At 34.8% G+C, this 12,008-nt stretch overlaps 1 protein-coding gene and 1 long non-coding RNA gene across 7 annotated transcripts in view; one reads left to right on the top strand and one right to left on the bottom strand.

The window, feature by feature from the left end:
- LOC136856531 (uncharacterized) overlaps window positions 1-12,008 on the top strand; it is a 616,643-nt gene that overhangs the window by 69,650 nt on the left and 534,985 nt on the right. The gene's annotated exons all lie outside the window — the stretch shown is intronic.
- The window catches only part of LOC136856500 (uncharacterized), a 104,972-nt gene that overhangs the window by 30,291 nt on the left and 62,673 nt on the right, over window positions 1-12,008 (bottom strand). For 3 of the 5 annotated variants that reach the window (XM_067134364.1, XM_067134370.1, XM_067134367.1), the window contains one exon: window positions 428-572. The exons of 1 other annotated variant lie outside the window; for it this stretch is intronic. In XM_067134364.1, the coding sequence (XP_066990465.1) occupies window positions 428-552 (125 nt within the window). In that variant the 5' untranslated portion in view covers window positions 553-572. Of the gene's footprint in view, window positions 1-427; window positions 573-12,008 lie in introns of those variants that run through there. One more of the 5 variants, XM_067134362.1, reaches the window with a different exon arrangement.

Below are 12,008 nucleotides of genomic sequence, written 5' to 3'. Positions count from 1 at the left end.
CCTATGGTTCTCCTGGTGAGATGTACCTAGAGCTGCAGCTCCGTCTTCTAAGGATATATATATATATATATATACATATATATATATATATATATATATATATATATATATATATATATATATATATATATATAATGCCTCTATAGTTCTGTAACAAATTACGTTCTATGCCTAATTCACAGTGTTTCTAAAATGTAATGCTAATTTTGTGACCGGAAAAATAGCCAAATTTAGATTTTCAAAAAGTATTTATGGTATAGCTTCTGATAAGCAATAATCAGACCTGCGCTTGAAGCTATGGGTGTAATCCAGTATTTGGATTGAAAATAACATTTCGCCGTTTCACTAGACGGCTTAAGGACCAGAGATCCGGAGAACTTCAAAATTTTTGTAGACTATGCTGATACTCCCCACCCCCCTTACTCACTTTATGTTCCTGCACATAGTCTCTGGGTCCAGCGAAGGCGTCTGAATCAGAGGAGGTTGAATGACGAATCCCAGTGCAAGACGGATGGCGATGCATAACGCCAGAACCAGGGTTACTGTCCCCATGTTTCCTTGTTGCCTGTAGTCTGCAATGAAACGATTTTTGGATTTTATTAGCGTTTGACTACGAGATGTTTAATGCTTTCTAACGGCTGCTTAAATATAGATATAGAATATATTATAATTTACCATCCGATACAGATGTTATCATTTACCGCACTATAGATAATTCTCATTCTTGAAAGGGTCATTCAAGGGTGATAGGTAAAGACTCAGTATTTTTATTTGATATTTTTTATTCCTGGCTTTGACCTTCCATAAGTTCTGAATTCGCAGTGTCTTAGCGACTGGACTCTATATTTTTGTAACCTACTGAAGAGAAATAATTCAGTCCTCTCTCCAACCTCAACAATGATATTTTGAAAAAAATCTACCCCGCCTTGGGGTCTTAGTTCTTAAGTTTCGCCAAGAAAACTGCGATCCAACAACGAAAGTTATATCATAATTTTCAACACATCCTTCGAACACATGTAATTCAATGAAATTTTTTGAGTTCGAGGTTCCAGTATTACTGTGTTAAGAAATAATAATAATAATAATAATAATAATAATAATAATAATAATAATAATAATAATAATAATAATACATATTTGCTTTCAACCTTGCCTCTTCGCGTAATTGGCTTTTGATGAAGTTGCTTGGAACCATTATTAAATAATTTTTCAAAAGATAAAATTTTCGTTTTTATGGCGAGCATTCGTTAGAGCTTCATCAGTACCCACCAAACTTAGTCATGTGGAGTTGGTCACGCAGTGACTTTTCTGACTACTAGTAAGTTACATCAAAATGCGTTAATTAAATTTTCAAGTAAATCTGTAAACAGATAAACGGAACGAGAGACAATACACTAAGGGCAAAGGTGTAGATAATATTGACGGATTTTTTTTTAGGAAAAATATAGGTAGTTGAAGGACAGTATGCTTTGTGGTGAAAATTGCTCGAACACGCACACATTCATTCCGTGTCCCATAAAATTGTTTTTATCAATTGATTCTTAATGTCATGAGTGAGACTTCTTTGAAAGGTCTGTATCAACATTCTGTTCCGACAAAGAACAGAACGCTGAGATATAAAATATGGAATGTATTGAAGTCTCTGACAACAGCTTTTCCAGTTTTGCTGTTCAATTTCGCGTAATCTTCTTAAGCATTGTGCACTATTCTTATAGGCTCAGCTTTCTACTTACTTCACATTGACTCTAGACTGTGCAAATGGCACCTACACAACTTCGTCTCACCACCATCATGATCATCTCTCTGTTATGCCATTTGCAGAATGGAAGCGTCACGAAGTCAATTTTAAATTCACAGGAGATGTACGATAAGCGTACGCGAACGGAGGTGTGAAGTGAGTTGAGACCATTCAAAAAGTTGGAACAAGTTCGGAATTTGTTGAAAGAACCCTTGTGTGTGTGTGTGTGTGTTTCATTATGAGTTCACGTCGTTGGTGAAAAAGTTGAAGTGCATTGTTGAAGGATAAGGAGGGGAAGGCTGAGGCCTGTAATTTGTTGGGGTGGGGTTGGTGGAAGGTGTTGAATTGGGTGGAAGAGTCAGAGTTCTCTGTGAACTTTGATCACGCATTTGTTTCTCTATAGCGCAATAATGTTTGGGTTTGTGGCTGATATTCATTTTGATTGTAGGGATACAGTATACATATTGGGTACACCTGAACGCTTTAAGCGTACCAAACTGTAATTTGTTGAGTGTTCGGAAGAGTTTGTAAAATTATTGAGTTCACCATCTTAGCCTCTGTTCTCCTTTTCATTATAAGGTATATGCTGCTTTGTTTATCATATATAGATCTAATTATACACACACACACACACATATATATATATGTATATATATATATATATATATATATATATATATATGTAATTATATATACATATATATATATATATATATATATATATATATATATATATATATATATATATATATATATATACATACATATAGATATATAATTTTCTGACTCACATCAGGCAGGCTTAGTAGAATGATGCTTAGGTTCCAGCTTATATTATGACTGTGTGGTTCAGTTGGTAGCGCCCTTGCCTATCAATGGAAAGACCTGGGTTAGAGCCTGATGTGAGACAAAAATTTATTTCTGTTCCACACTTAATTGAGAGCTGATTACTTCTATATATACATACATATATATATATATATATATATATATATATATATATATGTAATATATATGTACATATATATATATATATATATATATATATATATAATTATATATTTATATTATATATATATAAATATAATATAATTATATATATATATATATATATATATATATATATATATATATATATATATATATATGTAATATATATATACATATATATATATATATATTATATATATATATATATATATATATATATTTATATATTTATATATATATATATATATATATAATATTATATTTATATATATATATATATATATATATATATAATTATATTATATATTTATATATATATATATATATATATATATATATATATATATATATATATATATATATATATATATATATTAGCTGGCCAACCCAGAGCTGCCTGGGAAGGCTCTGAATGACAACCGATAAACTCTCTCTCTCTCTCTCTCTCTCTCTCTCTCTCTCTCTCTCTCTCCTGTTAAGACAGTTGCTTCAGTTACATTGCCCAACATTTTTGACATTTTATATTTCAACCTTTTTCATCCCCCTTTACTATTGGGGACTGAACTTGGACTTAAAGGGCACTGGGAGTGTCACTGTTCATCTCAGCAACCTCGAAAACTATGGATTTGGCACTAATATCTGTCGTTTTCATTTATTTTTGTGTCACCTCCTTCCCACCTCCACCCCCTTTGGTGCCAGTGTTGCCTTACCCCCCACACTATTCTTTTCCAGATAGTAAGTCATATGTATACTGAAATGGTAAACCCGTAAAGTTATTTAGTTACTAAGTCTATGGGCAGAACCAGCCCTGTTTCAGGGAAGCCCTTCCCACCCACTTTGGTGCCCTTTGGTGCTAGTGATGTCTTACCACCACAGTATTCTTGTTGAGATAGTAAGTCATATGTATACCAAGTTTGGTTGGAATTGCTCAATGTGTTTCAGAGTTATGCTGAAATACACACACACACAATATATATATATATATATATATATATATATATATATATATATATATATATATATATATATATATATATATATATTGGGTGGTATAACATGGTTTGGTGCTTTTCTCTAAGCCTAGTCTATTGTGTTCACCTAGAAGTATTTCTATTCATAGATATAATTAAGTTATATTTGCTATAAAGAAACTGTAAATTAACTTAGAAACAGTCCCTTGCTTTGAATGGAATGCATCAGGTGTTATCCGTAACTGGTAAAAGTGAGAATTAAACTGAGGTGAAGGAAACCTAAGCTTTTTTTTTTAATCTTCATCCATTCTGTCACGCTTTCTTATCTTACTTCTATTTTCTCCCTATATGAAGCTGTAGTGACTTCAGAGACTTTGATATCCCATAGGCATTTTAAGATAAGCCATTTTTCACTCTCTTGGCCTAAATATTAATAAGGCGTTGAATTATTGCTTTGAGTATCCATAGGAAATGACTTGAGTCCATCAGGCAGCTGTTTCCCCAAGGGGCTAGCTTTCTTGCCAGTTTGTGAAGGTTAGAGCAGGCAGTTCACACTTCCTTGACCTGTTCACCACCATGGAGGATCCGAAGTGAACTTATATTGATCTTGAAGAGGGCTGTCACCTTATAAAGCTGCAGCGGCAGTCTTAACTCTTGTAAGGACCATAGGCAGTGGTACAGATCTAGCTTACTTATATTCTGAGCTAGTTTCAGTTTTCACTACAGCCCTTGCGTACTGTCCTCATCTTAAGAGTGATATTGGGCAATTGGTTTTGCTATATCCTTGCCACTTACCCTTTGCTATCTTTGACATAGCCATGGAATATTCCAGTTTTCTGGACTCCAGCGAAAAGATGCTAGTACCAGACAGCCTACTCATGGTTACATATGCTGTTGTTCATGACATTCACTACGAGAGGGGAAGCAAATAACCAAGTGCTATTCAGATTCTTGGATGCTAGAGGATAGATATCAGTGGCAAGTGTATGAATGTCTATGGCTCCCCTACTTATTGGTGTCTAAACAATCCTCTGATGGTCTGAGTGTTGTGAAGTGATAAGAAGTTAACCTAAAACACTGATGTAAATTGTAATTAATTTTCATTATTATTGCTTTGGTTATGTGCTTGTTAAAGCCAGTAATTTTAATGAAATGGATTATTCTTAAAGGCATTTAGGACAAGAGTAATGGGTGACGGCAGTATGACAGAGGTAACTCCCCAAATATTTAAGAGAAGGAACTAGTATAGAAGTTCTGGAAGAAAAGATGGGTGTCCGTGGCAGTAAATATTAGGACGTACGAGCAGATTGTTGAGCCAACTCTAGTTCATAAAGTCAAGTGTGGACCTCAAATTGAAATGAAAGATAAATGTAAAACATGTTAGGGCATGCAGACATACGATAGATGGTTTGGTGTATGTGGATCTCATACAAGTTTGCATTGTGTATCTATGCATTTTTTGTATGTAGACAAAAGATTCATAAAAATACGCTCACACACACACACAATACTAGTCCAGTAGCTCAGCAAGCATTTGATCGATTCAGTTTTCGATCAAAGTTCATGAAATTGAAGTAATCGGCGCTTTGAATCTCAGGAGCGTATTTTAAAAAATCGGTAATAAAATGCCTAGTGCTGTTCTGAATCTTGCGCTGATGTACGAGAAGAAGAAGAAGAAGAAGAGGAAGAGGAGAGAGAGAGAGAGAGAGAGAGAGAGAGAGAGAGAGAGAGAGAGAAGGATGCATTCATCGTCTAAGAGTGACGTACGAACCAATGGTTTGGCACACATTCAACGGAAAAGAAACTTGGAGTGGGGAATAAGAAAAAAAAAAAAGAGTAGAAGAGGCCAAATCATAACGAAATAATCTCGTTAAGTGTAAAAATATTTCCGGCAGACAAACAAAGTAACTTTTCACTAGCAGTACAAACTCGAGAGAGAAGTTGTTTGGTCGTTTTGAAAGTTATGTCATTAGCGTGCACTTGGCGGGCTGGTTCCGCTCTCCCCTCTACCGCTGCCATCCCCACCACCACAACGGGTACTACCACCACCAGCAACGCCATCTCGCGGAAACTTTCGTCCACCCACTTTACTATGGAGATTTCTTGTTCTTATTGTTTCTTTTGCTCAGGGCATTTTCGTTTCTCTAAATGTGACTGTGCTTATTTGCCTTTTTGTCGTTCGTGTGTGTGTGTTTGAGAGAGAGAGAGAGAGAGAGAGAGAGAGAGAGAGAGAGAGAGAGGAAAAGATAAATGATTGATTACAGAGAATGAGAGGTAGAAAAATGAAAGTTTGACAAATTATAAAAAATAATCCCTGCAAGGTAGGAGTAAACAAATAGGAATGGTCAGTAACTGTTAACACACACACACACACACACACACACACACACACACACACACACACATACATACAGAGTATAAGATAAGTGATTAATTTCTGAGAATTAGAGAAGCAGAAAGGAAAATGAATATTTGACAAATTATACAAAAACTCATCCCCTAAAGAAAAGAGGAAACAAATAGGAATGGGCAGTAATCGTTAACACGAAAGTAATGAAGCCATTCCCTAATTTTTGCTAATTAAGCACACAGCTTAACGCTCGGAACTAAAATGAGCTAAAGGGGGCCATTGCCCGCAACTGTGTGTTCATTATCGCTGTGCGGTATACTCTAGTTGCAACTGTAGCGCGTAAAGCTAATAGTAATTAGGTAGGACTGGTAATTATCCCAGTTGCTCTGTTAATGCGCTGGTTAAATGATTTGTTTGTGGTTGCTGAGAGTGAATCTGCAATGCACCTGACCCAGATTTCCCTCTCTCTATCGCTCTCGTTACACGTACCATAATTTACGTTTTATTTAATCAGACTAGAGAGGAGAACCGTATTATTTTATCCTCATGCGGTGCACTGTAGGCATTACATGAAGTTCTTTGCAGCGTCTCTTCGGCCCCTAGCTGCAACCCCTTTTATTCCTTTTACTGTACTTCCGTTCATATTTTCTTTCCATGGTACTTTCTACCCTTTCCTAACAATTACGCCTTTCAAACCTTTTTATTGTCAATTTCCGCTTCAGCGCTGCATGACCTCATAGGTCCCAGCGCTTGGCCTTTGGCCCAAGTCTTATATTCTCTCTCTCTCTCTCTCTCTCTCTCTCTCTCTCTCTCATACCATAATTTACGTTTTGTATTGCCGGATTAGAGAGGAGAATCGCATTATCGTATTGAAAATGGACAAAAGTGTCAAGAAATGCACCCCAGAGCACTAAGTCTTCTCATGATGCCAGAACGTTCTCGAGTTTTCGAAAACTTTCTGAATTCCCAGAACAAAGGCTTCAGCCGGGAACAGAACGGGTGGTCGGGAGATCTGGTTCATCCTGTTATCACAGTGTTATGCAATAAGAACCATGAATTATGCTGTTTAGGTACTTCATGTTACACCTTGATTGGCGTTGGAAATGGTACCCATGAAAGAGACGGAGAGTTTCCGAGCCTGTCATACTTTGTGTACAGTTGGTTAGATATCACAGTACCTTTGTGTTATAACAAAAGATTTCTAATGAATGAGGATGTCAAGGAAGAAGCCCTGTTTAGAAGTAATAAGCTAAGAAATTTCGTAGAATACAGACAAATAAGTTTGAAGTAGGCTAAGTATGTTGACGTCAAAAAATAGTTTCTAGTCATAAACAGAAAGTATAACAAGACCCACCCTAGTTGATGAAAAGCTTCATTTATCTTCATTAGACCAGTATCACTCTTAATAAGTGCTAGAGCAAAGAAGAATGGCTGATTACAATTAGAGAACACACTTTCAAGAAGAGAAGGCCCTATATATAGAGGAATGGTAATGGAGAACGCTTCATAATTGTGAATTTAGAGGCAGAAGAAAACAATCAATGATTGCAAAGTTTGGTTAAATCCAAAAGACAGCAATAAAAGTTTGGTAAAACCTGAAAGACTGTAATAAAAGTTTGGTAAAACCCAAAAGACTGCAATAAAAGTTCGGTAAAACCTGAAAGACTGAAATCAGAGGTTGGTAAAACCAAAAAAAATTACAATAAAAGTTTGGTAAAACCCAAAAGATTGCAATAAAAGTTTGGTAAAACCCAAAATATTGCAATAAAAGTTTGGTGAAACCAGAAAGAGTGGAATAAAAGTTTGGTAAAACCCGAAAGATTGCAATAAAAGTTTGGTAAAACCCAAAAGAATGCAATAAAAGTTTGGTAAAACCCAAAAGATAGCAATAAGAGTTTGGTAAAACCCGAAAGATTGCAATAAAAGTCTCATAAAACCCGAAAGATTGCAATAAAAGTTCTGTAAAACCTGAGAGACTGCAATAAAAGTCTGGTAAAACCCAGAAGACTGAATTATATTTAAGTCTGGTAAAACTTGAAAGACTGCAATTAAAGTTTGGTGAAACCCGAAAGACTGCAGTAAAAAGTCTGGTAAAACCAGAAAGACTGCAATAAAAGTTTGGTAAAACCAAAAAGAATGCACTAAAAGTTTTGTGAAGCCCGAAAGATTGCAATAAATTTTGGTAAAACCCAAAAGACTGCAATAAAAGTTTAGTAAAACCCGAAAGGCTGCAGAAAGTTTGGTGATACCTGAAAGACTGCAAAAAAAGTTTGGTAAAGCCCGATAGAATGCAATAAAAGCTTAGTAAAACCCGAAAGACTGCAATAAAAGTTTGGTAAAACCCAAAAGACTGCAATAAAAGTTTGGTAAAACCCAAAAGACTGCAATGAAAGTTAGGTAAAACCCGAAAGACCTGCAATACAGATTGGTAAAGTATGAGAGACTGCAACAAATGTCTGGTAAACCCAAAAGGCTGCAATAAAAGTTTGGTGAAACTTGACTGAAAGACTGCTATGAAAGTTTGGTAGAACCCAAAAGACTGCAATAAAAGTTTGGTGAAACCCGAAAAACTGTCATAAAAGTCTGCTAAAACCTGAAAGACTGCAATAAAAGTTTGCTAAAGCCTGAGAGACTGCAATAAAACTTTGGCAGAACCCAAAAGATTGGATTATATAAAAGCTTGGTAAAACCCAAAAGACTGCAATAAAAGTTTGGTAAAGCCTGGGAGGCTGCAATAAAAGTTTGGTAAAACCAAATAGAATGGATTATATAAAAGTTTTGATAAAATCCGGAAGACTGCAATAAAATTTTGGCTAAACCTGATTGAAAGACTGCTACAAATGTTTGGCAAAACCCGAATGACTGCAATAAAAGTTTGGTAAAACCCAGTAGACTGCAATAAATGTTTTGTAAAACCCAAAAGAATGCAATAAAAGTTTTGTAAAGCCCGAAAGAGTGCAATAACAGTTTGGTGAAACCCGAAAGACTGCAATAAAAGTTTGGTAAAGCCTGAGAGACTAGAGTAAAAGTCTTGTAAAATCCCAAAAGACTGGATTATATAAGTTTCATAGAACCTGAAAGACTGCAATAAAATATTGTTTAAACCTGACTGTAATACTGCAATAAAAGTTTAGTAAAACCCGAAAGACTACAATTAAAGTCAGGTAGACAGCAATAAAAGTTTGGTAAAACCCAAAAGAATGCAATAAAAGTTTGGTAGAACCCGAAAGATTGCAATAAAAGTCTGGTAAAACCCACAAGACTGCAATAACCATTTGGTAAAACCCAGAAGATTTCAATAAAAGTTTGGTAAAACCCAAAAGGTGCAATAAAAACTTGGTAAAACTCATAAAATTGCAATAAAAGCTTGGTAAAACCCAAAAGAATGCAAAAAAAGTTTGGTAAAACCCAAAAGATTGCAATAAACATTTGGTAAAACCCAAAAGATTGCAATATAAGTTTGATAGAACCCGAAAGATTGCAATAAAAGTTCGGTAAAACCTGGAAGAATGCAAAAACATTTGGTAAAACCCAAAAGATTTCAATAAAAGTTTGGTCAAACCCAAAAGAATGCAATAAAAGTTTGGTCAAACCCAAATGATTGCAACAAAAGTTTGGTAAACCCCCCAAAAAAGTTTGGTAAAACCCCAAAAATTGCAATCGAAGTTCGGTAGAGCCCGAAAGATTGTAATAAAAGTTTGGTAAAACCTGCAAGACTGCAATAAACGTTTGGTAAAACCCAAAAGATTGCAATAAAAGTTTGGTCAAACCCCAAAGAATGCAATAGAAATTTGGTAAAAACCAAAAAGATTGCAATAAAGGTTTGGTAAAACCCAAAAGACTGCAATAAAAGTTTGATAAAACCCAAAAGAATGCAATAAGCATTAGGTAAAACCCAAAAGATTGCAATAAAAGTTTGGTAAAACCCACAAGACTGCAATAAACATTTGGTAAAATCCAAGGGTTGCAATAAAAGTTTGGTAAAACCCAAAAGATTGCAAGAAAAGTTAGGTAAAACCTGGAAGACTGGAATAAAAGTTTGGTAAAATCCGAAAGACTGCAATAAAAGTTTGGTAAAACCTGAAAGACCAATAAAAGTCTGGCAAAACAGGAAAGACCAGTAAAAGTCTGGTAAAACCAGAAAGGCTAATAAAAGTCTGGTAAAACCGGAAAGATTAAAAAAATCCGGTAAGACACGAAAGATTGCAATAAAGTTTGGTAAAACCCAAAATACTGCAATAAAAGTTTGGTAAAACCCAAAAGGTTGCAAAAAAAGTTTGGTAGAACCCGAAAGATTGCAATAAATGTTTGTAAAACTAGCAAGACTGCAAAAACATTTGGTAAGACCTAAAAGACTGCAATAATAAAAGGCTGGTAAAACCCAAAAGAGTGCAATACAAGTTTGGTAAAACTCAAAAGATTACAATAACATTTTAGTAAAACCCAAAAGAATGTAATAAAAGTTTGGTAGAACCCAAAAGATTGCAATAAAAGTCTGGTAAAACCTGTAAGGCTGGTATAAACATTTGGTAAAACCCATAAGATTGCAATAAAAGTATGGTACAACCCAAAAGATTGCAATAAAAGTTTGGTAAAACCCAAAAGAATGCAGTAAAAGTTTGGTAAAACCCAAAATCTGCAATAAATGTTTGGTAAAACCCAAAAGATTGCAATAAAAGTTTGGTAGAACCCGAAAGATTGTAATAAAAGTTTGGTAAAACCCGCAAGACTGCAATAAACATTTGGTAAAACCCAAAATATTGCAATAAAAGTTTGTTAAAACCCAAAAGAAGGCAATAAAAGTTTGGTAAAACCTGCAAGATTGCAATAAACATTTGGTAAAACCCGAAAGATTGCAATAAAAGTTTGGTAAAACCCGGAAGACTGCAATAAACATTTGGTAAAACCCAAAAGATTGCAATAAAAGTTTGGTAAAACCCAAAACATTGCAATAAAAGTTTGGTAAAACCTGGAAAACTGGAATAAAAGATTGGTAAAATACGAAAGACTGCAATAAAAGTTTGGTAAAACCTGAAAGACCAATAAAAGCCTGGTAAAACCGGAAAGACCAATAAAAGTCTGGTAAAACCGGAAAGACTAATAAAAGTCTGGTAAGACCCGAAAGATTGCAATAAATTTTGGTAAAACCTGAAAGACCAATAAAAGTTTGGTAAAACCGGAAAGATTGCAATACAAGCTTGATAAAACCCGGGAGAGTGGAATAAAAGTTTGGTAAAACCCGAAGACTGCAATAAAAGCTTGGTAGATTCTGGAAGACCAATAAAACTTTGGTAAAATCCAAAAGACTAACGTGAAAGTTCAGTAAAACCTAAAAGATTGCAATAAAATATTGCTAAAACCCGAATGATGGTAATAAAAGTTAGTAAAACCCGAAAGACTTCAATAAAAGTCTTATAACCCGAAAGACTGAAATAGAGGTTTGGTAAAACCCGAAAGACTGCAATAAAAGTTTGATAGACTCCGGACGACCAATAAAAGTTTAGGAAAATCCAAAAGACTGAAATGAAAGTTTGGTAAAACCCAAAAGATTGCAATTAAAGATTGGTAAACCCCGAATGATAGCATTAAATGTTGGTAAAACCTGAAAGACTTCAATAAAAGTCTGGTTTAACCCGAAAGACTGAAATAGAAATTTGAGAAAACCCGAATAACTGCAACAAAAGTGTTGTAAAATCCGAATGACTGCAACAAAAGTGTGGTAAAACCCAAAAGACTGTAATAAAAGTCTGTTAAGACCTGACATACTGCAATAAAAGTTAGTTAAAACCCGAAAGACTGCAATAAAACTCTGGTAAAACCCGACAGACTCCAGTATAAGTTTGGTTAAACCCGAAGTGCATGGAAAGTGCAGTAAAGAAATCTGGTGAGATTGGAAGACGCTTTTGTTGCCACTTACATAACACAGAATCTAATAAGTGAGTTTGATTTCAAAGCCAAG

This window comes from Macrobrachium rosenbergii, chromosome 3, assembly GCF_040412425.1.
Source record: "Macrobrachium rosenbergii isolate ZJJX-2024 chromosome 3, ASM4041242v1, whole genome shotgun sequence".
NCBI lineage: Eukaryota > Metazoa > Arthropoda > Malacostraca > Decapoda > Palaemonidae > Macrobrachium > Macrobrachium rosenbergii.
This window is presented reverse-complemented; position numbering and strand designations above follow the sequence as displayed.